Raw genomic sequence first — 27,020 nt, 5'->3', positions numbered from 1 at the left:
CTTTCCGCTCCTGCCCTCCCCTTCGCCTGTCCCGCGCCCGCTGGTAACCCAGAGGGGTGGGGGTCACGTGACGCGGCGGCGCGAGCCGGGGCGGGGGCGGGCAGCGGCGGCCGCCGCCGGCGGGGCCCGAGGATGAGGTGGCGGCTGCTGTGGCTCCTGTGCGCCGCCGGCTGGTGGGGCGCCGGGGGCAAGACGCTGCGGGGCGGCTTCGCCAGCGCCGCCGCCCGGCTGGAGCCGTGGCGGCCCGTGGCGCGGTTCCAGTTCCACGGTGGGTGCCCGAGGGAGGGGAGGAAGGGGGGGAGCGAGCGGCTGCGCGCCCCGCGGCCCGGCCGCGCCGTCCCTGTCCGCCGTCCTGAAACGGGGGGCGAGGAGCCGTTGGGGCGCGTCAGAGCGGCGCGCGGGGGGGAGCCGTTAAGGCGGCGGCCTGAGGGGTGCGGGGAGCGGCGCCGGGCAGCGGGGGCAGCCCGCCCTCCGCCGGGACGCGCAGCAGGTCCGATCCGCTCTGCGGGCGGTGAGGAGGCAGCGGCGGAGGGGCGATGGGAAGCTCGGCCAGGAGCGGGACCCCGCTCGACCGAGGCGTGGCTGCGCCAAGTCGGTGGAAACGGGAGTTGGTAACAGCCCGCCGTACTAGATGAACAGCGTCGCTATTCATCGGAGAACGGCAAAGTGCTGTCGTGGGTACTCGGCGCGGTGCTTCCCGTCGCGTCCCACAGCCTGACGTGGCGGGAGTATCCGGGAGAGCGGAGGCATCTTAACTTTCACATGCACCTCTCCTTCCCTCCTGCAACTCCAGCGAATGAGAACGATGCTTATCATTGCGCGTCCCTTTCACATCGCTGGAGTTTTTTAGTGTCACTGTGCATCATAATGTAAATTCTCACCTGATTATTCCCAATGGGTTTTCTTTCCTGTGTTGTTAACTCCTTGTTAGTAATAACTCCTGACTGTTAGTTAAGAGGCCTAACAGTGGGCTAGAATCCTGTTAGAATGGCCGCTGCAGAAATACAGGTTGGAAATTACTCTCCTTGCTACAGAAGTTTTACTTTGCAAAAAGAGATATACACAAGCATGGTGAGTGCCATATACAATGAGGCTATGCCGGTCAGCATGCTTTTCCTATATCCTCAGTATTTCAGTAGCTGAGACTCTTTACTTTCTCAGTTTCACGGCAGAAGAGTTCTGCGGAATGCTTCGAAAGGCAACCATGAAGATAATACTTCATGTATTTACACAGGCTTCCTCCCAGACTGGAGGAGTAGCATGAGAGGAAAACAAAAATGTTGCAAGAAAAAATTCTAATGGGATGAAGGAAAATGGGATAAGCCAAGAAGAGTTGGAATGTGACCTTCCAGCGCTGAATGAGAGATGATAGATAGGGTGGGGATAGCTTGTGGAGTGACTTGAAAGCAGTTAATTATCACTGTCCTAGAAGATAATTGTAGAAGCACTCTAAATAGATCTAAAGAAAAAAGTGCACTGCTTAAATCTGAGAAAAGAATGTTAAGATTCAAGATGAGTGGTTTAGGTGTTCAGATATAATTTATTCTACAAGTTGACGTTGTGTATTTCCTTAGAAATATTCCTCTTTCTGCATGAATATCCACAACGATACATATTTCGGGTCATAGTGAAGCCATATGGGCTTTTTTAGAACCTTCTGTTAATTTTTCAACATCTTTTACTAGCAACTTAGGTAAACTGTAGTCCATATAACATTTTACAGATCCCAGGAGATCACCTCTTTTGAGGTTTTATTGCAGGACTGCTATTTTGCAGCTGGCTCTGAACAGGCAAACCTTCCTGGCAAAGCTTATTTGGAGCTGGTAGTAGTCTATTTACTCACATCCAGCTGGTGCCTAGGTTAGGTGGGAAAGAAGATTGCTCTGACAGTTTAAAAAACATACAAAGCTTGCTGAAATTTGAATGAGTTTGTGCTCTTGCAGTACTGATTGGTTTTTTTCCTCCATTAAATCCTATCTTTTAATTTAGGATACTGTTACATTAAAGAAGTCTATGGCAATATATAATGAAATAATTTTTCAAAATAAGTTTGAGGATTGTGGAATTACCCAGACAAGATAAATTGTGTCAAATGACCTAGTTCTAAAACGGCTAAAATATTTCTCTATGTCAAGCTCCAGCCTATAGGTAGACTGACACGTTAGAGAACACTTTTGAAGTTTGATTTTCTTTGTATCCATTTGACATCTGTCATCTATAATTAAGTATTTTAGCTCTAATCAGTCCATAACATGAAGGTCCATTTACATAAGTTGTTCTGGTATTAGACTCAAGAGCTACCCTATGATGCTCATAATTGTGCTACAAAGGTCATAAAATATGAGACTTTGAATCAGTTATTGAGACTGATTGAGGCACTGTCTTTACTTGAACTTGAGAAAATAAAATTTGAGGTGGGAGAAAAGAAAAAAAAGGTTATCTGGAAGTCTGTTTAAAAAAAAAAAAAGAGGGGGAGGGAAGGCTGTTTGTAGTAGAGAAGGTTAATGACATTTGGGTTATGGTGAAGGTTTGTTAAATACCATCACAGAGAATCGTGCATGCAGTATTGTGTTAATGAGATGTATAGAAATTGTTTCTGAAAGAGTGTAAAGACTTTTAAGGGAAGTAGTGGTAAAAGTTTAAGAAATAAAGTGAAGCTTTAGTGCTGCTACTTATAAAAAAATCTATGCCACGCTAGCTTTTTGTTTGTAACTGACATCAAGGCAGAGTAGTTGATTTTATTTTTTAAATATCAAGGTGACCATGCTGTTCTGTGTGTCAGAATCAAGAACGTAGCAGTAGCTGTGACAAAAGCAGCTAGACTTCACCTGTTTCAAGCAGAGGAATGGCAGAAGCTGCAGAACAATATCCAAGATCACAGCTGTACAGAGAAGTTCTCTAAAGCTCAGCTGACAAGTGAGTTGCTACTTTTTTGCCCTTATGAATTAAGTTATCTGTGTATTTAGAACCCTGTTAAGTTATCTGTGTATTTAGAATATTTATTTCAGTGAATTTGGACTTTGCATCAACTTAAGGCCGAAGTCCTGTTTTTACTTCTGTAATTAAAAATTATTACAAGGAAATAAAATCGCTGTGTTTGTATCACTTCAGAAGACTTTGCTTGCAAGTTATGATTTAGTATACTGCTGGAAAATGAACAATCCCTGACAAATAATGACTTAAATGCAAACAGCCAAACTTTATGACCAGTTCTAGTCTCATGCTCTCACTTGTACACAACTTGGAAAGGGTACAAGTTTGGCTGAAGTTTCATTTACTCATTCAGTACAGAGATTTTCTTTAACTCTGCTTGGAGTAAAAGTCTGTCTTTTTTTTTTTTAATCTCAGACTTTTCCATAAAAAAAGATTATGTTGAGTATTTGAAGGAATTTGCAAAGAATGCCATTGTAACATGAAACTGAAGAACTGAGAATCTATATGTTTGGGACAGTCAAATGTACAGTTTGAATGGTGACTTTCATTGCAGTGAAATGAAAAAAATGAGAGGCAAACTGATGGAGCCTGCTGCAGTTACCTCTCAACTTCTGAAGTGAATGCTTGTAAAGTGGGAGCATATAGCCCAAGTACACAGTAACAGGGTAACTTTGTACCTGAAAACCTTTTTTCTCTGTTGTTTTTTTTTTTCTTTCACAACCTCATAATCATTAGCTTCCTTCTCCCCGTGTCTGTAAGGTCATCTGCGAAAATTAATCTGGGTTATGCTGCCTTACTTTATAACTTGCCTGCATTAATATTTTTTCACCCTTCAATCTTGTAATTTGGTATTCATCACTGAATCTCCCATTCAAATGTTTTTAATATTTGAGCTGATAGTTATACTGGTACAGAATATACATGTTATCTTGTTGTCTTTTGTTTATGGAGGAAAATATCTCATTTGTCACATATAACACAGGAGGCTCATATAACATTTGTCACATATAACACAGGCTCATATAACATTTGTCGCATATAACACAGGAGGCTCCTGTGCTCCAATTCCATGGAAATGGCATTTTTCAAAGATGAGAAAACAAAAATAAAAGGATATTTTCATTTTCACGATAGCACAGGCCTGTCACTCTTTGATGTACAAAACATGTTAGAAAATTTTTAATACAATATCAAAGATGAGCTAATCACGATAAAGCTTAACTTGAGTATCCATCTAAATTTAAAAGAACAGTAAAACATTGAAGAATTCAGTTATGTAACTGGAAGACAAACATACTGAAATAATCATTTTTGCACCATTTATTGATTGTATTATTACAAAACCTTCCTAAAGCATAAATTTTCCTTTAAGAATTAAATTAATATTAGAAACTTCATTCAAATATGTCTTAAGTGAATACCGCTTCTTTTTTAAATACATTTCTTCTGTGCGGCCAGAATCCCTAGAGTAACAAATTGATCTCCTGGAACATTGTCATAACGAAATCTTATACAGATGTCACTTCTAAGGATGTAGTTCCCTTACACTTGATCTGAGCTGAACATGAAGTGCTACTGAAATGACCAGCAGTTGGTCCGTCACTCCTGTCTGTCCCAGCAATGTTCTCGCTGTTTCCTATTGTGTTTAGGAATCATATGACCACAGGGTGAGTTGGATCTGTTTGCTGATCTTGGGCAAAATCAATTACATTTTTATTTTATCTTACTTCATTTCTTTTGAGTTAGCTTGCAGATTTGATGGAAAACTGATTAAACACGCTCTGTGTGATCCTTAGTCTTGATGCAAGTAACACTGTGTCAGAACTCAGCTGAGAGTACAGATGGAGAGTAAAGCCACCTGTCAGCTGCAGTTTGCCTTTCATTTGGATTAAGCACCATATGAAATCCTAAAACTGTGTTTTTTAAAAATCTCGATTTTTTGAAGGGAGCTGTTTCACTTTGTATATTTGATTGATAAGATATGTAGCTCCAGAGTGGAATGCATACTCACCATTAGCTACACAAGACAGATTGCCTGTGTTAGAACACTCTTTTTTTTCTGGTTCATGTGTTGTCCGAATTTGTACTTCATGACAATTGCTGCAAAGAGACACATCATACATTTCTTTCTGGACCCTAATGTTGATCAGTTCATGCCTTCAGAGAATGGAAAATAACTTCTTGAAGTTGAAACAAGTTTATTTAAATTATATAAATGTTTTTCACAGGTAGGCTTCAAGTTAGAAATTAGTTCTAAATTTTTTCTACAAAATATTTAGGGATAATGAGTTTGCTAAGGGTTGTTTCGTATGTATGTTTGCACCTTCTTCATATAGAAAGGCCTTTGCATAAAAACCAGAAATAGTTTGTTTTGTAGAATTTTAATGACATTTTTCTCTTTCTTCATCCTTAGCCATTGTCATCTTAAACCCTTAAGGTGAATTAATCTACAGTCCAGTCATTATATTGTTATTTTTTCTACAGAGGTGACTTCATGTATGGTTGAGCTGATTAGCACTCAAGTTCAGTAATCAGTGTAACAGTATTTACTGTTCTTATAGTTTCACCCAAACATACGGAGCCACAGATTTCATTTTCAGCAAGTGTTTATTTTGGAGAGATTGTGCATTCATTAATAGTTGCTTTTAGGAAAAATAGTGGTAAGACCAATGAGCAGATGAAACTTCAATCTCTTACATAGTTGGTTTTGAATGTAAACTGATTTGAAATATGCAATTTTATTGGACAGTGGTCTCCGCCCTTAGCTGTCAATTGAAATTCAGTCTATTACAGTTTGGGGAAGATGCTGTAAAATATGCTAAGTTGCACCTTGAAAGCATGCACACTATTGTCTATCAATCTTGCATGTGGCTGTTCCTGTTCAGTGCTCTAAATGTCTTTGAAAATAGAGTAGAATAAATTTCACAAAGGTATTTTTCATACTGCAGAAGTATCTGTTGGCTAATACAAAATAGCTAGTCCCATCAGTACGGTACTAGAGGATGGAAATGTGCTAAGCATAGGAGACACGGTTTGCAGTTACTGGCTTCTGGCAGAAGGGAGCCCTCCCAGCGAACCCAAAAGCTGAGAGATGGAATGCGGTGCATACCCTCACTGACCCTTGCCTGCACCTATTTGAAACAAAAGGCAAGGATGGAAGTCTGGCCTCTGGTGTTATGGCTAGCTTTCAAAACAAAGACTGTTTTGTACTGTGTGTGGTTTGTAACCTGTATATGATATTGTGGATTTAAATTTTATCTTCATTCAGAGATGAGTTTTCTAAAAACAAACTAATCGAGTATTTACTCCTTTTTTTTGTTCGTTTGTTTTCTTCCAAAGTGACTGTGAACCACACAGAGCAAAATCTGACAGTGTCCCAGATTCCTTATCCGGAAACATGGTATGTGTTTTATGTAGACAAGTTTACCTGCGAGGAGAATTATTCTGAATCCGAGGATATTCAGTTTGAAATGGTCTTACTAAACCCAGATGCAGAAGGGAATCCATTAGATCACTTTAGCGCAGGGGAATCTGGTAAGATTTTTTTTCTTAAAATTAGATTTGTAAGTTAAGGATCTGATCACCCAAACAAATCAGTACTTACTATGCTTAGAAAAGTGTGGCACTGGGGAATGGATAGCAGAGTCTTTTATATTTCAGATTCTACTTTCTCACAGAGAGTAAACTTTAATTCATTTTCTGGTATTACAGAAAAATCCTTCCCTTTCTCTAGGCTGACTTTCCAAAACTTGCCTAACTGGAAGCACAGATGCACCAGGAAAGATAGTGTTGACATCTTTGCTAATAGGTATTTTTCCCCTGTTGAAATTGTAAGCTTCTGCTTCAATGTAAATTTAATCCCTGATTTTAATGAATTTGCTTATTTAATTCGTGAAATTCCTTAGCTGTGTAAAATTTGATTCTGTGCAACACGAGTACATGCACAATATAACATTTGACCAATACAATTTCAGTTCAATGTTTAGGTCTTTCTAAGTAATTTAGTCACAAGCCACAGATTAGATGAGATATTTGTCAGTCCTGATTTTATTTTATTTAAGAAATGCAAAGAAAAACTTCTAGAAGACAGCAGCTAAAGAAATGCCTACATAAAATTGTATGCTTTCGTGATCCAAACCAACCTAATGTAGGCTTCATTGCAGTGCTTAGCTTCACTGCTCTGGGAGGCCTCATCAACGTGTCACTAACCTAGGTCTGTGGTAAGGGAAGAGCCCAATAGGCTTAGTCTGCCTTCATATACAGATTTAACCTACATACCCAGAATGAGCCTAATTGCTACGCTCGGAATCACGTGCCCTGCTGTCATTCTTGGTTTCAAGAGGATATAGAGGGAACAAAGGCAGCTCCCTTTCTGAAGGGAAGAAAATACTCGCTGAAACATTTAGCAGAATCTGTAAGAAAGTAGCACTGATAATCATCTGGTTTTCAAGGCTTATAAGTTGACCTACCTGGCTCTTTAACTTCTTAATTGTGCAATAAACTTAGTTGGCAGTTTTTATTTGGTGAATTTTGTATCCAAAAGTGAATTCTAGGTTAATTTATATATTCTCAAAAAGCAATAGTAGCATTCTTTTGCTAAATCAAGGTGCAAAGCAGCTATAAGATGTCATGTGGTCCTTAAAAGTAGTGTACAGACCTCCTAGAGAGGCATCTCAGCTCTATGTTAATTTTGTAGGAAGACTTTGAGCACTCAGAAACAGAACTCTGAACAGCTTGCATGCCAAGCAGGGAGGTGTATAACTGTGTTGGATGCACGTATTTAGATCTAACAAGTAGGAAATAGGATGAGCTTTACATGCCATGTCTTCCATGGTTGCAGAGGAACACCTCTGTTTATTCAGAATTAAAACGTGCAACACTGCCATGAATCCTAAGGTTACATGCCTGTGTCTACTTTCAAAGAACTGATGAGAATTTCTTCTCTCTCATTCTCTACTTTTTTTTTTTTTAATGCATCTTTGGGGAATAATTTTTGTCCTTTTTTCCATAGAGATGTGCAGTGCAGAATATTAGGGCATCAGAGAAAAGATCCAGCTTCATTTCTTGGTTCTTTCACTCGGGCAACTTAAAAACTACATAGTTCCAGATGGTTCTAGTTAGGTCACCCTTCACTTTAGTAACTGAAGTTGTGGCCTGACACAGGAGATCTCAAAATTAAATGGACTGTAAGGAAAGTATAGGAAAGAACTTGAGACTGTAACCTTGTGATTAAGATGTTTGCCTTGAGAGAGAAGGAGGCCTGCCTTCTGATCCCCAGCAAGTAATCTTTTGTCATTTTATATGGTAGGCTTTTTTAGGAAAGACGTGGTACCAGTGGAATGTAGGATTTATAAGGGCAGCTGACCAGGTAGACAGCATTTTGAAGATCTTTGAAGTTAGGTATTTCAAATTAAGGTACATATGTTTTATTTTCTCTGTCAACTCTAGGTTACTTGAAAGTCAGGAAACATAAAAAAGACAGGTTGAAAATTACCCTTCTGGTTTTTTTATAGTTGTATTTCAGTGCAACTTTCTTTTAAATCCTTTTAGTCTCAAGCCAATCATCCATAATCTGTCTTGGGTTGGAAGAAGCTTTCTATCCTAAATGTTTTAGTGTTTATTAAAAGCTAGTTGATTTTCCTAAAGAGTTTTCCATGTGTACCCACTCATCATGATGAGAAATAATTTATCTACAGAATCTTGCCAACTTCTGTGGGTGTCTTTTGAAGCAGAAAGATAAAGAGTGAAAGGAAGAATAAGAGATTTGATCTAAACCGCATATTTTTGTCAGTCATAAATCATGCTTTTGTATAGGTATACAAGAGAAGCAGAATGGCCCTGAAATTTCTGTTTTATGAGTCTTTATTACCTTATGCTCTTTTTCTGCCATTTCACTGTATGTATGTCCAACCTGATTAATTTTAGCTGTAGAAGTTCTAGTACTAGCAACTGTTGAGAACTCATCCAGTTCTAGTGTTTTTCAGCTTAGAGATTGAAATGTGTGTAACTGCTCTGTTTCTAATCTCTGCATGGAGCTGGTTGAAGTTTTTAGCAGAATTGTTTTGCTGCTGGAGGAAAAACTTTGTTCAGAATCTGATTCTGTGGGCACCACTTGGTTTCAAGGAAGGTTGGAGAAGAAAAACATAAGTTTTTTGTGAGAAATTTCTGTTTACCCGGTTTTGCTTATAGCTCACTGGCTTTGACCCTTTGGGAGCTCATATGGTGGGTTCCAAAGCTCCTGGACAATAGAAAAGATTTCCAGGATCCAGGTCTTCAGGGAAGCATTTTACCAGACTACTGCCAGACTGAAAATTAGAGGACTCTTCTTTTGTAAATAATATAAAAAACTTTGGGCTTTTTTTTTTTCAGATTGGTGCAAAAAAATCCACTCTATGAACTTCTTATTTTTCTCTGTGCTATTTTTCTTTCCATTTTTCTTTATCTAAAAAGTTTTCTGTTTTGGTCAACTGTGCTTCTTGGACTAACTGCTTTATGTGGAGGAAGAGTGACACCCAGTGGTTAAATAGATTCAACAGAAGTCTGTTCTAGGCTTCTCTCACCTCAGATTGTGCCTTTAAAAACTGAAGAAAAAAAAAAAGGAGCTAAAAATTAGTCCTTTAATAAATATGTTCCTAACTGATCAAATGGGCTACAATTATTTTCTGTTTATCAAGAAACTGTATGCCACTTATAAAGTGATTTCTATTTCAGTAATTGCTACAAAGCTATTTGTATTTGAACAGAATCTCTCCTACACTCAGAAAAGGTATTGTGGAATAAAAAATACTTTGTCAGATCAAACAATAATCAGCTGTCTGAAAAATGTCACTGACTTTCTTGGATAAAGTAGGCTCTGATTTACTCATTTTATCTGTACTACCACTTTTGGGTGACAGTTACTAAGTATTTCCCAGTGATTATATAAAAAATATGTTTTGTTTTAGTTATTTACTGCTAGTAGCAACAGTTTTTTATAAAAACTAAGCTGCATTTCTTTTTTCACAGGATTACATGAATTCTTTTTCCTGCTTGTCCTAGCATACTTCGTAACTGCTTGCATATATGCACAGTCCCTATGGCAAACAATTAAGAAGCGTGGACCTATGCATACTGTATTAAAGGTGTTGACAATTGCATTACTGTTGCAGGCTGCTTCAGCTTTTGCCAACTACCTGCATTTCTCAAGGTATCTTTGCATATTTTTGCTTTCAGTCTTAAGACTCGAAGAACATCATGTTGTAAAGATCAGTACATAATCTTTCCTGGGGTGATTGTGACAAAACATAGGACTGACTTTTTAGAACTACATCATTGCCTAAATGTAATTTTAAGAGAGAATGCACATTTAAGACTCACTCACTTAAAAATATCATCTTTTGTTCTTTTATCAGTTATTCTAGAGATGGAATAGGAGCACCTTTTATGGGAAGTCTGGCAGAATGTGAGTATGCTTGTCTACTGTTTCTTACATATTCCTACACATTAATCTGTATAATACATTAGCAAATGCTGTTGTTGGACTGTATTATGATCTTGGACCATACCACTGGATTTCTAATATAAAATACTAAAAGTTGCCCTTCTGAAAAACGGGTTTTATTCTGGATGTTTACAATAGATGTATTTAAAGTTATACAATTGTGATATTGGTTCGGATTTTTTAAAAGATTTTCTTGTCTGAAGATTCCATCCTACAAACACTTAAATACGTGCCTATCACATGAGTAAATGTTTCAATACGTTGAAGGGTTTTGCAGAGTTTGCATGATCTAGAGTAGCGAAGCTTTTTAGGAAACTTAATCATACTTTATGGAGTGTGTCATTTTACTAGCAAATTTAACATTTATTATAATGAAAAAGTAAGTATTTTATACCACAAGTGATAGGATTGGAGTGATGCAAAAAATGCTTATGTAAAGAATTTATGTTAACAAAGCATTTTTCTCCACTCTGTATGGATATTCTGAGTTCTCATTGGAACTGAATTCCTATAACATCCCTTGGATGTTATAGGATGCACCAATGCACTAAAATGCACTAATTTACTCCTGCTGGATTCTTCAGGGTTAAACATTGTTGGGGTTTTTTTCTGTAGTTCACATTCAAAGCATTGGGGGGTCATTTCTAAGCAAATACATTGCCTTTTGATTGGCTTGAAGCCCCCCAAGAAAGTAGTACTGTGGTAGTGAGATAGCATTGGAGAGTAACATCCTATATAGAAAAATATTTCCCTTCCTAGAGTTCATTTAGAAGCTTGCAATTGGAATTAACAGCCTCTTGATGGCACTTGGCACCACAGTAATTGCCTCTTTCTTGTTTTAACCATTTGAGTTAGCAGCTCCTTGCAGCTGCTCCAGCAACTGTATTATTAAACTTCCCCTCTCGTCTCCTGAAATTAAATTGAGAATATGGAGGTAGTCATAACTCCTCCACAGTGAGAAACCCAGTGTTAACTACACAGCCAGAACTTCAGAGCTGCATGTTAGATTTTCTGTGTATGTATATAGTGAATAGCCCACTTTTATTTGCTTGAAGCAAAGGTTATTAAGAAAAAAATAATATTTTTTGAATCAATAGCTGAATTTCTTTAATTCAGCTAAGAGAGTTTTCCTTTCCTACTGTTTTTAAGATTCATGGTTCTCAAAACAGTAAAAGAGCAGAAGTAATAGAAATGTGAAAGGTACAGTGTCAATTACAATTCTGAAGAATGGCTGATAGCAAGTAGTATAGTTTGAAGATGGAAGGTGCTACCATTTTTCTTGTATCAGAACAGAAATCCGAGTTAAAAGTAAATGGTAAAATTTCTGTTGACTTCACTGGGGCCAGAATTTCTTTCTAGAAACCTGTTCAGATACTATCCCAAGCAATTATTCTTTTTCTACCATAATTTAGTCTTTACCATGTATAAAGACCTGACCCTCAGTCTAATTTATCGCCTAATTTAATCGCATAAATCACACAAATAATCCTGGTACTCAAAAGCATCACAAATAGTAATCTTTTAACTTTTGATAAGATCGAAATGTGAAAAGTCAAACAATATTATTATGCCTGTTGAACAGCCAAAAAAGATAAATTGTGATGAAATCAGACAAATGGAGTATCGGCTCAGTAGCATGTGACTTTACACTGACCCTGGATATCGTGGGATTATTGTAATTTTAGAAATTTCTCTCAACCTTCTTACTTTCTGGCAAGGTGTATGAGATGTCAAAGATTAAAGACGGTACTGATTTTTTTTCTTATACCATTTTGTCTGGCAATCTACTCAAATTGTTGCCACACTGAAGCAGAGTAATATCTATATCCAAGATGTCATTGAGAGATGATATCTGGCTATAACTTATAGGGCAAGTTATCTTAAGGAGTGACAGAAAATAAAATGGTCTCTAGAATATCCAGATTTGTTCAGTCATTTCTCTAGCTTGGATTTGTGACACTGGTTTGGCATGCCTTGAGTTCACATTAACAATTTTTTCTAGCGAGTACTATGTCTCCATAGCTAGCATTGTAAAATAATTCCAAGATCATGCCCAAAATCAGTGCCAGTTCATTTTATTAAAGAATGAGCAAGTTTGTATTTACTAAAAGCTCTTGACATTTCTTAAACAGCAAAGGCATCTGAATACATTAAGAAGCATTTAAGCATATAAACTGTGAGAATATTAAATACATCCCAGGAATAATGTGGTGAAATCTGGTTTATATCCTTATTTTGCTAGTATTGCTGAGCATCAGGGAAATATTGTAGCTGATCTTCATTTGACACACTTCCCTTGTGTGCATATTAATCTCTGTACAGTGGCAACATTTTCTGTGCCAATATTTTTAGTAAATGTGGAAGTACATTTATAATACAGTCCAGTTGTATAAAAATAGAAGTTTGCTTTTGTGTCATAGGAATATTTTTCTTGTAGCTGATAGTGTAAGTGAAAGTTACAGATAAGGAACAAATTTAATTGAACTGAAATATTAATCAAGTGAAAAAGAAAGCATTGTTGTGTGTAGTGCCCAATCTCTGGTTTCTGAACCAAATGTGCCATTTACATAATATAAGAATCAATTTTTCTTGTACATCTCTGCTACACCAGTACAATGGGACAGTTTACTCTCAAGTCCAAACACCAACTTAAAAATTGTTCAATAAGTTTAAGTCAAAAACTTATCAGGTCTAAAGCTAACAATCGCCCAGAAAGAAATCTTCAGTTCTTTCTACTGTCAGTACTACTTCAGCAAGGCTAACAAGTAAAGGCTTTAATATATTCTACCTTGAAGTTTTCTTTATTCAGCTACAGCTTCAAACGCAGGTTTGACGCTGATTAAGAATGTAACTTTATGGAGTATGTGTTAATTGTTCCCAAACAGAGCAAAAAAATGGACATAGCAAAATGAGGCAAAGGTAGTTTGCATTTAATAAAATGAAATACAGGCCATTTGTTGCTCCAAATGAAGTTTGTGTTAGGGTATTCATTATATTTTCCCCTTTAAGTATCTGAGAGTGGAATTTGTCCTAAATATTTGTGCTTTCTGTTGCAAGGTACTGCATCCTTAAGACAAAGTGCAATTAATTTAAAGTACAATGCAACTATCTGATTTTTGAACAAAAGTTTTCAGAGCAAAGAAAGGAGTTCATTTCATCATGTCATATTTGCAGTGTCATTAACATACATATGATTTTAATTCTTTAGCATTTATAAGTCTATTTATGCAGATGGACTCCTGAGCCCAGACTTCTTTGACACAAGAGTGGGATTTGGAAGGATGTGGCACTGCGCCCGTGTTGTTACAGAACTGCAGCGTAACTAGAGCAAAGCTGATAGTGATCTGTTTGGTCACTGGAAACTACTCAAAATATCCACGTTTTGTGGCAAAGCAACTTCAGCTAGTCAAACTATCATCAAAATTATGACTAAAGGTGATACAGAGGCGTAAATGTCCATCCTTCATTTGTAGCTATATAGAACATTTCTCTTTGCTTTAGAAAAAACTTTATTTTTGTTGTGACTCTATTTATTTTTCTTTGTTTTCAATAGTGTGTGACATAGTCTCACAGATACAAATGCTGTATTTATTGTTGAGTCTGTGTATGGGTTGGACAATAGGCAGAATGAAGAAATCTCATGGCAGACCTCTTCAGTGGGATTCCACTCCAACATCTACTGGCATTGCTGTAGTAGTTGTTGTTACACAGGTTTGTATTTTATATTCATTATTGTACTGAAATATACAGCTGCTATTAAGTATGACAGAACCGTGAACCAACTAATTTCAATATTTTATGAGGGAGGGAGTATCAAGACTGGAAAAAAAACCCCACAGTATAATGTGCACCCAGTATGTCTAATAGGTAACAACACCTTCTCTTTACTTTAACAATTTAAGGTGTAGCTCCACAGTATGTTTTTGTTCAGCAGCAAAACCACTTAAGAAGTTCCCACAGTTTTCCAGACTCCTTTTTGTGCCCATTGTTCGTAGCATTATACTGTTAACCAGATCAGTGGAATGATCTAGATTACAAAAAAAAAAAAAAAAGAGAGAGCGATTTCAGCACAGTCATTTTGCTGATCTGATTTATAATGTGGTCCTATAAATAGTTGTAATCAGTACAACTGCGAGGTTGTGAACTACATTGTGGGGGGTGACAACAAGGAGCATGAGGAAAGATGGGAGAAGCTGCTGTGAGAAATTCTTTCTGTCACCAAAAAAAAATTGAAATCCTCAGTGTCCTCTTAGAACCACTCAAATAGGATGTATAATGGTCTTTTCAATCAATATAAGGGAATTCTTGAAAGGCTCATGTGCAGGATTGGTCTTGCAAATAAACAAATGGTCTGACACATAATTTCATTCAAATATTTTCCATTAGTATAAATTAGAAAGTCAAGTAAACCAGTAACTTAAAAGTAAATTGTAATGGAGATCATCCAACCCTGGTGGTGCCTTTTGTAAACAAATTTTTTTAAATCACAGCATAAAGACAAGAGAATCTGAAAGCCATTGAGAAGGAGAAGAGCAAGGAGAAACTGGAGACAGTAATGAGGAAGAGATTATACTGAAGATTTTGTGCCATTTGAGTAGTATCTGTAATTAGTGCTGCTTCCAAACTAAATAAGTGGACTGCTAAAACATTAAGAGTAGCTGGGAGCTGACATTTCTTGCTAATTAAGAATATAAACCAAAGGCTATTAAGGTCAATGGGACTATTGAAATTTAAAGATAGGTTCATTCCGCCTTACTTTGACACCCATCTAGCGCCAGAAATTTTAAATGCTGGTAGTAAAGAAGACTTCTAAAGTATTTAATTTTATTCATGCCTCTCCACTTGTACATACATATGGGTGTGTTAGTACTCTGTCACTTGAGACTGAAAAGTTTTTTGTTGTTGTTTCCTTTTTACTATACATAGAAAGGACACTCGGTATCATCAGCTTGATCTTTTTTTGGTTGTTATTTGTGGTAAAAATTGGGGCAGGTATCATACATATATGCTGCTTCCCCCAGTAGTGGTCCATTACACATTTGTGTTGGCTCTTTGAGCACCACTGGAGCGTTGGCACAAAGTTGGCTGTCTTACTTTTTACCACAAAGGCACAGCTCTACCACATCTCTCCTTCTGGTACCATTGGGAATGTCAGGTTTGGCAGGAGTCTTGTAGGAACAGAATATGGATATCAGAGTATGTCATTGCCTAGGTGGTTTTGCACCCCCAGCTCAGTGTCTACTGTCTCCAGCAAAAGTTCCCTGACACCAAGAGTATCCTTGCCCCGTCTGGAGAGGATGTTTTCCATCTCATGGTTCAGTACATACACATATACCTTCTGCCAGACTTCTCCTTAATACAGAATGTGGCTGTTGAGCTCAGGAGAGCAAGATCCAGACAGCATCACCTCTATCAAAGTCAGCTCAAGACTTCATTCTCTGGATTAGTCTGTTGTTCACTGGTCTGTCTAGATTGATGTGGGTGTTGGACCTGCTGTAACAGGGCAATCAATGAGCACTTTTAATGATTAAAAACCTAGAATAACCTCCTTCCTGTCCTGCTCTTTCCCAGAGATTCTTATGGGAGAGCCAGCTTGCTCCCATGCCAGAGGCTAGACAGACTTACATGGATAACAGAGATGTTCTGAGGACTTGCTGTGGAGGGTGCTGGAAACCACATGCATTACCCTAACGCAGCAGATAGAGATTGAACCATGTTAGTTTTATTGACGTTCTACACTGCCTGTCCTCATCTCATCTTCAGGGAAGCCAAGCAAGTGGACAGCCTGGGAAGACATGTTATTCTTCAACTTAACTGCAGCTTTAACTGGCAAACTATCTGACCCTGTTTGCCTGCTACTAGTTCAAATTACTCAGCAAATTTTCAGGGATTTTCTCCTCTTTGTACTGATGCTATGGATTCTTTCTTTTTGTTATTTCAGAAACACTAGCAATTTTCCAGGCTGTGTTTACAGGTTACCATCAGTGTAGGGTGGACACAGCCTCCTAGTCAGCAAATCTCTTGTGGTCTTTGCGGCTGCAAAGAAGTAGCATCTCAAAGGAGGGACAAGTCTGCCATTCAGCATCTCCCTTTGCCTTAACTTGTTCTTTATTTCAGCCTCAGAACAAAAGATTCCCAGGCTGCTCTGTATTCATTAAAGATTCCACTCTCTGCTGCTGAGACACAAACCTTGTTCAAAACATTATTGATGGCAGGAGTTTCCCATCACATAGACCTGAGCAGTTTCAGCTTTCAGGGCTGATCAGAGTGGAGGCAATGATTCTAGAATGATAGTTGATCACTTTGAACCTGACCAAAATGACATAGAATCTTACTGCATTAGACATCACGCTTCATAGGGGTTCTTAGTTACACCCCAAAAGTGTGCTCAGAATGAGCTCTGCCTCTGACCTTGGATCTAAACCATTTTTACTGTACTGGTATTGCATGATATCAGATACCCAAGTACTAGATGCAGTTAGAAGCAGCCTAGTTAATCCACTTTGCCTTGCTGCTACTTTTAATTTCCCTTTTGCTTCCCCCTTCCCCTTGCCTCTCAGAGATGATCTGTCCCATGAGAACCTGCCTTTACTGGAGATTGATATGTTATCTTGGCTTGCCATAAAGTCAGTGTTGGCATAGTGAAGGGGAGGAGGGGTTCTACCATAATTGTTTCCTCATGCCAAAAAAGAAGAGTGTCTGGTTCTTCATTGTGTGGATGTGAAGGTTCAACAAGTATACCTGGAACATCAGGATGATGTCCATGGCAAACATTCTTCTAGCATTCAAAGAGGAAGACCAGTACTGGGCAGTGGTTGGTGTCCACTGTGAACCAAGATAGGTCAGAAGTATGTGCAGGTGAAGTCGGGCATTTTGAACAGTGTCTTACGTAAACAAGGAAATGGTCATTCTCCTTTCCTTTATGACGAAGCAGTTGTGACTTTAATGTTGGACATAGCTAGTGCAAGTCAGCTCTTCAGCTACCTAGCTCATCCAGTTGTTTGTCTACAGCCTAAGCAGCGTTGTTCTTCTGGCTGAAAATTAGGATTTCCCCCCTGATTTCTTCTCAGAGCTCCAACATAGTTCTGCTCACTGCCAACAAAAAAACCGTCTCTGGTATCCACTTCAGCAGGTTGGTGTCTGGGTGTTTTTTCAGCTTGTTCCTGATCTTGCAGCCAAGTGACCTGTTGTATGCCTTTCTGTGGTGAAGGTAAGGGACTTCAGGGCTTATTTACCTTGATTTCTCAAGCATAGCAAGCCAAAGAGATTTTTACTTCAAGATCATGCTTGTCTATGGAAGCTCTTCCTTCATTGAGAACAGACTGCCTAATCCATTGTAACCTAGAAACACTCCATAGCACAGATTTCTTTTTTAGAGGATCCTGCTTTTCTCTGTTCTGTGAGAACAGTCCCAGCTCATAGTAAGGGCAATGACACATATTCATCTTGTCCAAGTTTCCAGTGTGTTGCACTGACGGTTCCATCTCTGCCTCTAACGCCTCTGCCTTCTGCTTATTTTGGAATAATCTAATGAAACTGAAGGAAGCTGGACTTCTGTGATGTTACATTGCTGTCACTACACGCAGTCTTTGATCAACTGATTCCTGTGTTGTTTACACAGTTTAGACTCTTTAAAGGGCTAGTCCAGAGCATACCCTGCTGTCAGACACTATTTTCTCAGGAGGATTTGAACTTTGTTCTCATGATTCCTTTACTCCAGCTCTTTGTCATCTTCTCATGAAAGTGGTTTCCTTCGTTGCTTGTTACTATTGGTATAGGTTAAGGAAAATTCAAACCCTCATGAGCTCTGCTCTTCAAGGTTAAGCTATCCCTGGGATCTACCTAAAGTTTGTTCTTAAAGCAGTAACACAGTTCCATCTCCATCAGCCTATATTTCTTCCCCCCAGATGCATGCTTTTGTCAGGAAGATTCTATACATAGGTGGACATTTTTTTTTAATTTTCTCAGACAATGTATGTCCAGTCCAGGGAAGTTAAATACTCTGGCTATTCCCAAGCGTAAATGTCAAAAAGGAAAATGCTCTGTACAAGACTGCAGTGATTTTGTAACTTGTAGAACCCTTGTTTGTTGCCTGGGCACATTCTACCTGGACTGAAATAACTTCTGTGATAGGAATTCATCAATTTCATGACAAAACTAGTGCTGTAGACACAACTTTACCAAACACTCTCTTATTTCAGTCTTACTCCTTGACAGAATTCTCAGTCAAGTAATTTGATCATTTGAAGACATTTGCTTGGACCAGAAATGGAGTGTTATGGTGGGAACATTTGAAGCATGTTGGTCAGATTGTTTACTAATAATCAGTGATGTTCAAGATGTGCATGCTTCACATCTGTCCCTCTCCTTTCCTTCCATTTTCCATCCAGGTAGTTGAGGAGTGACTGAAATGACAGCAGTCATGCTTGCTGTGTCATGGCCTAGGTGAGGGAGGGGGAAAGCGAGAGAGTACTCTATAAGGATATTCCAAGCAAAAATGATCCTGTCTCACCTGACGAGACTCAAGAACACCCACCTTTGGAAGGCACAGGTGGATTACACAGTTTAAAAAAAAAGTTAATTTCAGTAACCTTTTTGTCTTTATGTAATTAATGTAGTGAGAGAGCCTTTGAATGTGTTCAGAAAGGAATCTGACTAATTCAGATTCCTAAATTGAGGCATACAATGTCTGCTTCTGAAGGCCTTCAGAGCCACCTCACTCATATAAATCAAATTTGCCTACCTTTCTTCAGAAAGCCTGCTTCATTAGGCACCTGAAACCTAAGTGCAAGTTAGATGTGTGCAGTAGGTGAACTGGATTCCAGTGTATATTCAAGTCTTAAAATGCCATTCAGCTGCTACATGATGCTGGGAGAGTCTAAACTTCATGGGTATTCTAATTTATAACGTTAACATTCCCAAAGTTTTAAAAAGGTATTCTTCAGCGAGACCCAATTTTTATGGAACAAGTAGGCACCTGCCTGCTACCCAACTAAGATTCAGAAACTAGGCACTTCTCAGTCTGTTTTTCCTTAGAGAATCTATCAAAATTCTTTCTCACAGTGCTCCTACAAAATTGGATTCTGCAGCAAATGGATACAGTGCTGAGAGTTAAGGAGGATCACTATCTTTCGTGTAGTTATCTGTTGGCTAGAGCACTTGTCCAGATGTTGGAATGGCATTTGAGACCTGTGACGCTCCCTTTCCTAGACCCTAGGAGGCTTCCGAGCCGAGCCGGTTGCTTGCAGAGTCAGGCTCGTTCGCAGTTTCTGACCTAGCTGATGTTGAATTCTTTTCTCCACAATGGCACAGCTTCAATAGAAGGGGTGGAGAGTGGCCCACCCAAGAACAGCCTATAGCCTGGCAGTTGGGGCACTCTCCAAGGAGGTGGGAGATGTGAGCTGGATATCCTTTAGGCAAAGAAGGGAATTGTGGGAGATCCAAGTTCAACCTGGGTGAATGCTTGAGCCTTTAGGCTATTGTATAAAAGGGGCAGCAGCACCACCCTCTTACTTCCCCATCTTTAAAAAGAAAAGCGAATCCTGTTAGGATTTTGAAAGAAAAGGCGTAGTCGCCTGCCTTTGAAACAAGCTTTACAGGTTGTGGATCCCAAGTGGAAGGAGACACCTCCCTGTAGCTCTGTGGAATCATTTCAGTGGGCTTCCTGCTGAGTAGGCCGACTGTTTAACTAGGTGATTATTTTAGATCTTATGCTAAGGTGCCACATTCCTTCTATCCAAATTAGAGGAAACTTTAACTTGTCAAACTTTCTAAAAGTTACGGAATGCAAGAAGTGAGACTCTGTTCCTGCTAGTTGCACTTGGAGTAATAGGTAGGGCCAAAAAGCAGTTCAGGCTAGGAGGTTTTTGTGTAACATGTCGGTCTCCAACAGAGTGGAGCATGACCAGTTGTGCAGATAATTTAATCTGTGATGGGAAGATTAATTGAGGTTTAGCGTAACCTTGTTTATTCTAAACGTACTTTGCTGTTGTTGTTCCTTTCCAGAGCTTTTTATTAATTTGGGAGCAGTTTGAAGATACGAATCACCACAGCTACCATTCACACCATGGCTTAGCAAGCGGACTGCTTATTGGCCTCAGAGTTTGCCTAGCTTTGTCACTGGCTGCTGGTCTTTACCAGATCATCACAGTGGAGAGAAGCACGCTGAAAAGGGAGTTCTATATCACCTTTGCCAAAGTATGGGTTACATGAGGGAAACTAATCCCTTCTGCTGTAAATATAATTGTGGCATGCAGTTGACTGAAGCACTAAACTCTTTTCCTTCATAAGAAAGCTAATGTTTAAGTGTCTGATTTGATTAAACTGCACCCTGTCATCATACTCTGAGTAGTCATTTTAATTTGACAAGGAGTATAGAGCTTTTTTAAACAGAAATCCCACCTTTCATTGTGTGGTTTTCATTCTGTTGATTGAAAATTAAACAATGGGTTCATAAAATAGACAGAAATGTAAATGCAGTTCCTCTAACTGTCATCTCTTTCTTCTGAACTGGCATGTAGTCATTTTATAACTTATACTCATCTTCTCTTTTAGGCCTGCATTCTCTGGTTTTTGTGCCACCCATGTCTTGCAACCATTTCTGTAATATTCAGAGAATATCAAAGAGAAAAGGTATGTACAGGCAAGATAAAAGAGATGGAATTTGAATAGTAGTTGTTCTTCATGTTCAGTGTTTGTTAGCAAACTCATGCTCTTAGGCTGTTAATCTTATGACCCCAAAGCAACTTGAAAAGTCTTAGTCACACAGCTCTCATTGATGCTAATGTGAGTCATATTTTACAAAGGCGTACAGGGTTTGAATCATCTAAGGGTAATCATTCCTAGGTTAAGGGCGGGGGGGGGGGTGGGATTGTTAAGTCAAAGGAAAATGTGGAGGGGGTGTTTTGGTTTATTGTTTGCTTGTTTGTTTTTTAATTAAAAACACCTTGGGGATTCTTTTAACAAAGCTAGTAGAAAGATACATCCGTGGATTTTTTTTGTTGTTTGCTTTTTAGTCTTCATCCTTTAAAAGCTTTATGTGGCTAAATAGGTCAGGGAACCTGTAGCTGAACTGTATTCTTTAGATTAAGAAATCTGTCCAAATATGTAGTTTGGTTTGTAAGCTCTAAACAGTTAAAAACAAAGGTGGTCTCATGGGGTTTCTTGGTTGCTTAAACATATTGGGAACTAGAGAACTAGTGTGTGGAGCCTGCCATGTTCAGATAAAGTGCGCTACTATTCTCAGGTGATTGACTACCTCATTCCAGGGTAGAGTTTGCTTCTTTTCTGTATGGTTATAACCATCTGTGCATTTTCAGAAATTGAGCTTTTATTTGTGTAGAGGTTGTGTAAGGGAAAGAAAAAGATTCCACTAAAAATATATAGTAAATGAAAAACCACGTTTGGAAAAAAAAAAAAATCCAAGAAATCTAGGGAGAAAACAGACTCCTCTACAGCTACTAATGAAGAGACTTTTTGTTGTTCCTTGATGAAAACATTATCAGGGCAGGGGGACAATCTATAGATGCAGGATCAGTAAAGGAAATTTTTGCAATATTTTGAGATTTTTAGCTTACTGAAGGGAGATTACAGTTGCTCTGCTCTTGCGTTTGGGCAAGTTTAACAATTGTGTGCAGCTGCAGTTCCTACATTATGTTAATTTAGCTGTGTTCCCTTCTTTAAATGCATTTCAATATAATAAAGAAATGCATGATCAATAAATACCTTATTTGTTTAAGAAAAAACATCTATTTTAAAAGACTCTCTTGTACATAAATTTAGACTTTTGCTTTCTCAGAAAGAGTAGTTACCTTTATGCGTTTGATAAATACTGCCTTACACATCTTTTACAGATGAAGAGACTTGCACTGAAAAGAGGTCTGGCTAAGTGAGACTGATAAATCACTATCCTCACAGCTCCATGATTGTGCTAGTGCAAAGTGTTTTCAGGCTTTTTTTTTCCCCTGCTCTGTTTGTTGTAAGAATAGAATATCTAAACATCACCTCTGCTTGTGAAACTGCATGGGTGGTGAATTGCAAGTCTGAAATTCCCCAGAACAGAGACCGCCAGAAGGGTTATGTGACTTGCCCAGGGCTATCTACTGATCTAAAAACACCCAGGTGTGAGAGTCTGAATCCTGGACTTGAGATTCATGTTCAAGTGTTTTGTAACTGCAGCAGTATTAAAAGGTTTAAAGTTAAACCTCAAGCACTGACACAGTATGCTGATAGAAATTTATTTTGAGTTGTTTGGTGTTGGGTTTTTTTCACTTACTTTTTCCTTTTCTCTCTTTTTTGTCTCTAGATTATTACCATAGGTGTTATCCTCTGTCAGTGCATCTCCATGGTTATCCTCTACAGACTTTTTCTATCTCATAGTCTATATTGGGAAGTATCTTCACTGTCGTCAGTGACATTGCCACTAACAGTATCGTCTGGACATAAAAATCGACCTTACTTCTGAGATGTTTAGGAAGAATACATTATGTAATAAATGTGCAATAATGACCTAAATATACAGGTATTTTTGTCACAGCTGTGTGATACATTGGTTTCACTGGAAAACTGAGTGATAATATCAAAGCACTTCGCAGACTTTTGGTCTGACAAGGTCCCTAGATTAATCTGTTAAAAGTATTGTGGAGTGGAAAAATCCATAATTTGAATAATTTTATAAATATTGTTTATGTGTGTAGCATGTGGTGCTGAGCTGTATCAGAGAAAAGTACAATGAATCTTTTCTCTCCCGTTCACAGCCACAAAAATGTCCTTACTTTATATCAATACTAGGTTTGAAGGTCTTATCAAATGCAGTTCTTAAAACATCTACAAGCTCAAACAAGTCCGAAATAGGCCAGTTGTGAAATTGGTGTGATGCGTAACGATGAGTACAAGTTCTTTTATTTTTGTGCTTTAGAGAAAATGCATTTTATGTGTAAGTATAAAAGAAGGGGAAACCAAAGAGGGAGAGTCCTCTAGAAAACACATGTAAAATGTTAACAACTGACTGCAAGAAACTTTCCTTTATTATTGGTGTAAAAGAAAAGCCTTTTCTGCAACTAATGTTCATACTGGTTAAAATTTTAATAGGAATGAAAATAGGGTTTATATCTGCCTTTTTTTTTTAAATAAATGTAACTGAAAATTTCATCCAGTAATGAAGGTCTAAACAGTATTTGAGGCTTAGAAGACATAGCAACATAAAGGTAATTAAAATAGCAGGCTCACATCTTGTAAAGGAAAAAAAAGGCAAAGAAAATGGAATGGGTGATGTGGTACTAGAATTTTAATCCTGATATAATTCATTTCTGTTACATTGAGGATTCAATCATAATTAAGCCATATACACAGATTAAATTAACAGAAGCATTTCAAATAAATGTTGGTTTCAGTCATCAACTACCCATGAATTCCTGCCCAAGGATACTTAATCAGGATTAAATTTTCTATGAATAATTGAAAAACAAAATACTCACTGGATTTGTTATAATCCATGTTGGCACTGGGTTCTAAGTAGTTGCCATCTTCCATCCATTGTAATAAAGCCATACTACTTTGCGATGCCCTAGCATTCAGAAAGCCAGTGTAAATATATACTTTATTGAAGTGCCTATTTATTGAGTGTGATTAAATCACGCTGACATTTTTTTTTCCTTCATAGTAAGAACATACCTATTGCCATTGTGACTGAAATCTTTCTTTTTGGATTTAGTGTAGTATTTGTCAAATTTTAGACTTCTTTTCATACGTGTGTGTTTCTTCACAACACGGATTTTATTTTCTAGTAAACGAATGTTTGTTTCTTCTTAACAGTGTGTACTTAATTAAGTCTCTGTGAAAATGTGAAGACACCGGGGTTCTAGCTTTAAAATAGCCCAAACTTTTCCATTCACATTTGCCTCAGTTGCGAGCATAGTTGAAACATAAGTCTATTCCATTTCAGTTCAGAGGCAAAACTAGACATTTGCCTTTGACTAAGGCAAAATGGCAACATGACAAAGTTGCTCATTAAATCATCTCCTTTCTTATTGTTTGTAATTCAGATCAAGAATGGCAGGTTGAGGCTGGAAAAGATGAGATATTATGATTTCACACAATCTTCAGAATGATTAAAAGATTAATTATTACATTCCTCTGATAACCACACAAAAATATTATTGGTTAAAACTTCAGTCTTTATTTCCCTGCTTATCTCTGTACTTTTCATCTTCTCAAGAAAAAAGCATCCTGTTTTTGATAAGTCTCCAATAATGCAGTAGAAGTGTTCTATCTGTCCTCATGTGTAAGACATGAAATTCATGCAAAAAATAGAATTTGCTGATAGACACAAGAACTACTTCACAGTTTATGATCCATCATGGTAAAAGTTTTAATCTATGTGGAAAAAACTGTATGTGACTTTCAGAAGAGGCACGCTCTTTGTTTTATTTTCCAGAAGTATTTTCTTACTTTCTGTAGTCCCTCTGACTTCAATCTGTCAGTATTAAGGTAAATGCTATCTTAATTTCACCTTATAAATATACCCTACAACAATTCATAAAATGAATTCATGGTAAATCTGAGTGTAAATATGAAGCATAAGATGTTGTCTCTTAATCTTTTCCAGATTGCCCCATAAGTCAACAGGTAACATTACCCTCTCTTAGTTTGGCATCGAATCCAACGATTTGAAAATACAGTTTTAATTTTGCTATTAATGTAACCATAGCAATTAAGTACCACTTTCTCATGGTAAGCGGTACAAAGGACATGCATTTCTGCCCAGGTCTATTAGCATTCTTTCATAACCAACACTCACCAATTTTATGTTATTAAATCATTAATGCGTGCTGTAGCAGTAGGTCAGTATGACAGCAATAATATTCGAGATGTCAGTTAACTCGGTACAGGGTATCTTTTCGGGGGAGTCTTCAAGTATGACTAATTTACAAAGCTTTATACTTACCTGTACTCTAGCTCGAAGCTTACTGCCTCTGGATCTTGCCCGAAGAGGGGTTTGCGTATGTGAAAGCCTGTCTCTTCATCCTAACTTACATCTTCTATGAGACCAGCTGATAAGACCCTGCTTTTTTCATGCTTACTCACACAGTTACCCATTTTATCAATTTGGTTTCATAACCTCATCTGAAAGAATAGCTTCCAGCCTTCTGTCACTTGTCTTCGATCAGTGCATCCTGACTGGAAAACTTTTTCTCTCTCTTTTTCTAACACACGCTTTCCATCACAAAAAAAAACGTTTTCTGTCACAAACTGGGGCTCTTGTATACATCTGAGGAACTCACGATGCACCCTACATCAGCTATGCGTTAGGTGACAGCGATGGACAAAAGCACTCCTTCGGTACGCCCGTAGCCCCGGTGTGTAAGTGGTGTGGGTTTGTGCCCGCTGAAAGCTGCCGCATACCCGGGGAATTCTCGGGGAGAGCTGTGGCAGCTCCAGGCTCCCTGCCGCCTCGCCGCTGCGAGGGCCGAAGCGTGTTCCCCCCAAAGGCAGCGCTGCCGCTGCTGACCACGGTGAACAGCACTGGTTAGTTGAGGTCGGATGGCGACATCTCACTTGAGAGTTTCTGTGCAATATGCACTTCTGTTTTAAATAAAGTTGCAGTTACAGAGTATACTAATTTTATTGCCCATGCCTTTCGGTGCTCGGAAAAGGTAAGTGTATATTGACAGGACTGCAAACTGAAGTTGGTTGTGCTCTGAACAAATACACTTCTACGTGTGAGAGGGCATCTCCTTGCCAGCCGTCGCCTTTTCTACTGGCACAGATGCCGGTTTGCGTCGATGATTTATTGGTTGGAGGGAGGATCGCGGTTCAGGAGAAATGAGGGTGAGATCACCAACTCGGTCTACAAGACCCCCCACAAGCTGCAAGGAGGGATCGTCTCACATTGCCCCCGACCAGCAGTGTGGAGGCTGGAACACAAGACCCCTAAGGTATTCGCTCCCCTTCTCTGTAGAATGTGTTTATTGTACATTTATTTAAAAGTGCTTCAGGTAGGAAAATGAATATTTACAATTAAATATATGTAAATAGAAGTGGAAAGGCTTGATTGGAAAAATATCAAGTTTCTAATACATATTACTATACTAAGACCTCCCACGCAAGACAAACATTTATAGTCAGATCTAATGAATATTCCTTTCTGGTTCCTGTGCCAATGGAGAGCCATGGAAGTATCAAAGTCTTTTTGTTTGCATCTTGATCCTCTACAGAACTGGAAGAGTACTTTATTTGATTTGGCTCTAGTTTATTCTATGCAATGTTATGCCTCTAGTTGATACAATAAATGTTTATTGGGCTGGCCAAAGCTGATGTTATGCTGTACCTTTTAACTCTTTTGTGTGACTATGCAATGGTCAAAGGGCAGGTGATCCTTGCAAATGTCAAACATTAAAAGAGAAAGTACTAAACTGTTTTTCAAAGGTTCGTTCTTTTCTAACTGCACTGATACAGCTAGACTGTGATTTTCCAGTGAACAGTAAGTTCTGATTCCAGTTTTTCTTAAACCACTATTTTCTGCAAATCTTTTTCCTGCCTTGCGAATGCCATCTCTCCCACCGCGCTGTGACTCTCCCTTCCGCTCTCCCCCTCTCTCACACATATG

General features: G+C 38.5%; 1 protein-coding gene across 1 annotated transcript; it reads left to right on the top strand.

The window, feature by feature from the left end:
- The first annotated feature begins 68 nt into the window (after positions 1-68).
- On the top strand, positions 69-26,788 carry GPR180 (G protein-coupled receptor 180). Its single transcript, XM_075526849.1, has 9 exons — positions 69-268; positions 2,758-2,916; positions 6,274-6,468; positions 9,940-10,120; positions 10,326-10,375; positions 13,968-14,125; positions 20,420-20,611; positions 20,969-21,046; positions 22,719-26,788. Exons 1-9 carry the CDS (start codon positions 133-135, stop codon positions 22,875-22,877), a joined length of 1,308 nt encoding a protein of 435 aa, XP_075382964.1. The 5' UTR covers positions 69-132; the 3' UTR covers positions 22,878-26,788.
- The last annotated feature ends 232 nt before the right edge of the window (positions 26,789-27,020 follow it).

The sequence above is a fragment of the Mycteria americana genome, chromosome 1 (genome assembly GCF_035582795.1).
Source record: "Mycteria americana isolate JAX WOST 10 ecotype Jacksonville Zoo and Gardens chromosome 1, USCA_MyAme_1.0, whole genome shotgun sequence".
Taxonomy (NCBI): Eukaryota; Metazoa; Chordata; class Aves; order Ciconiiformes; family Ciconiidae; genus Mycteria; species Mycteria americana.
The sequence above is the reverse complement of the archived record's forward strand: the minus strand, read 5'-3'. Positions and strand labels throughout refer to the sequence as shown.

Excerpts from the sequence above, each read along its gene's own strand:
- GPR180 (XM_075526849.1), top strand. The coding sequence starts at position 133 with ATGAGGTGGCGGCTGCTGTGGCTCCTGTGCGCCGCCGGCTGGTGGGGC. Across the intron at positions 2,917-6,273 it reads CTCTAAAGCTCAGCTGACAA|TGACTGTGAACCACACAGAG; the intron begins GTGAGTTGCTAC and ends TTTCTTCCAAAG. Across the intron at positions 6,469-9,939 it reads CTTTAGCGCAGGGGAATCTG|GATTACATGAATTCTTTTTC; the intron begins GTAAGATTTTTT and ends CTTTTTTCACAG.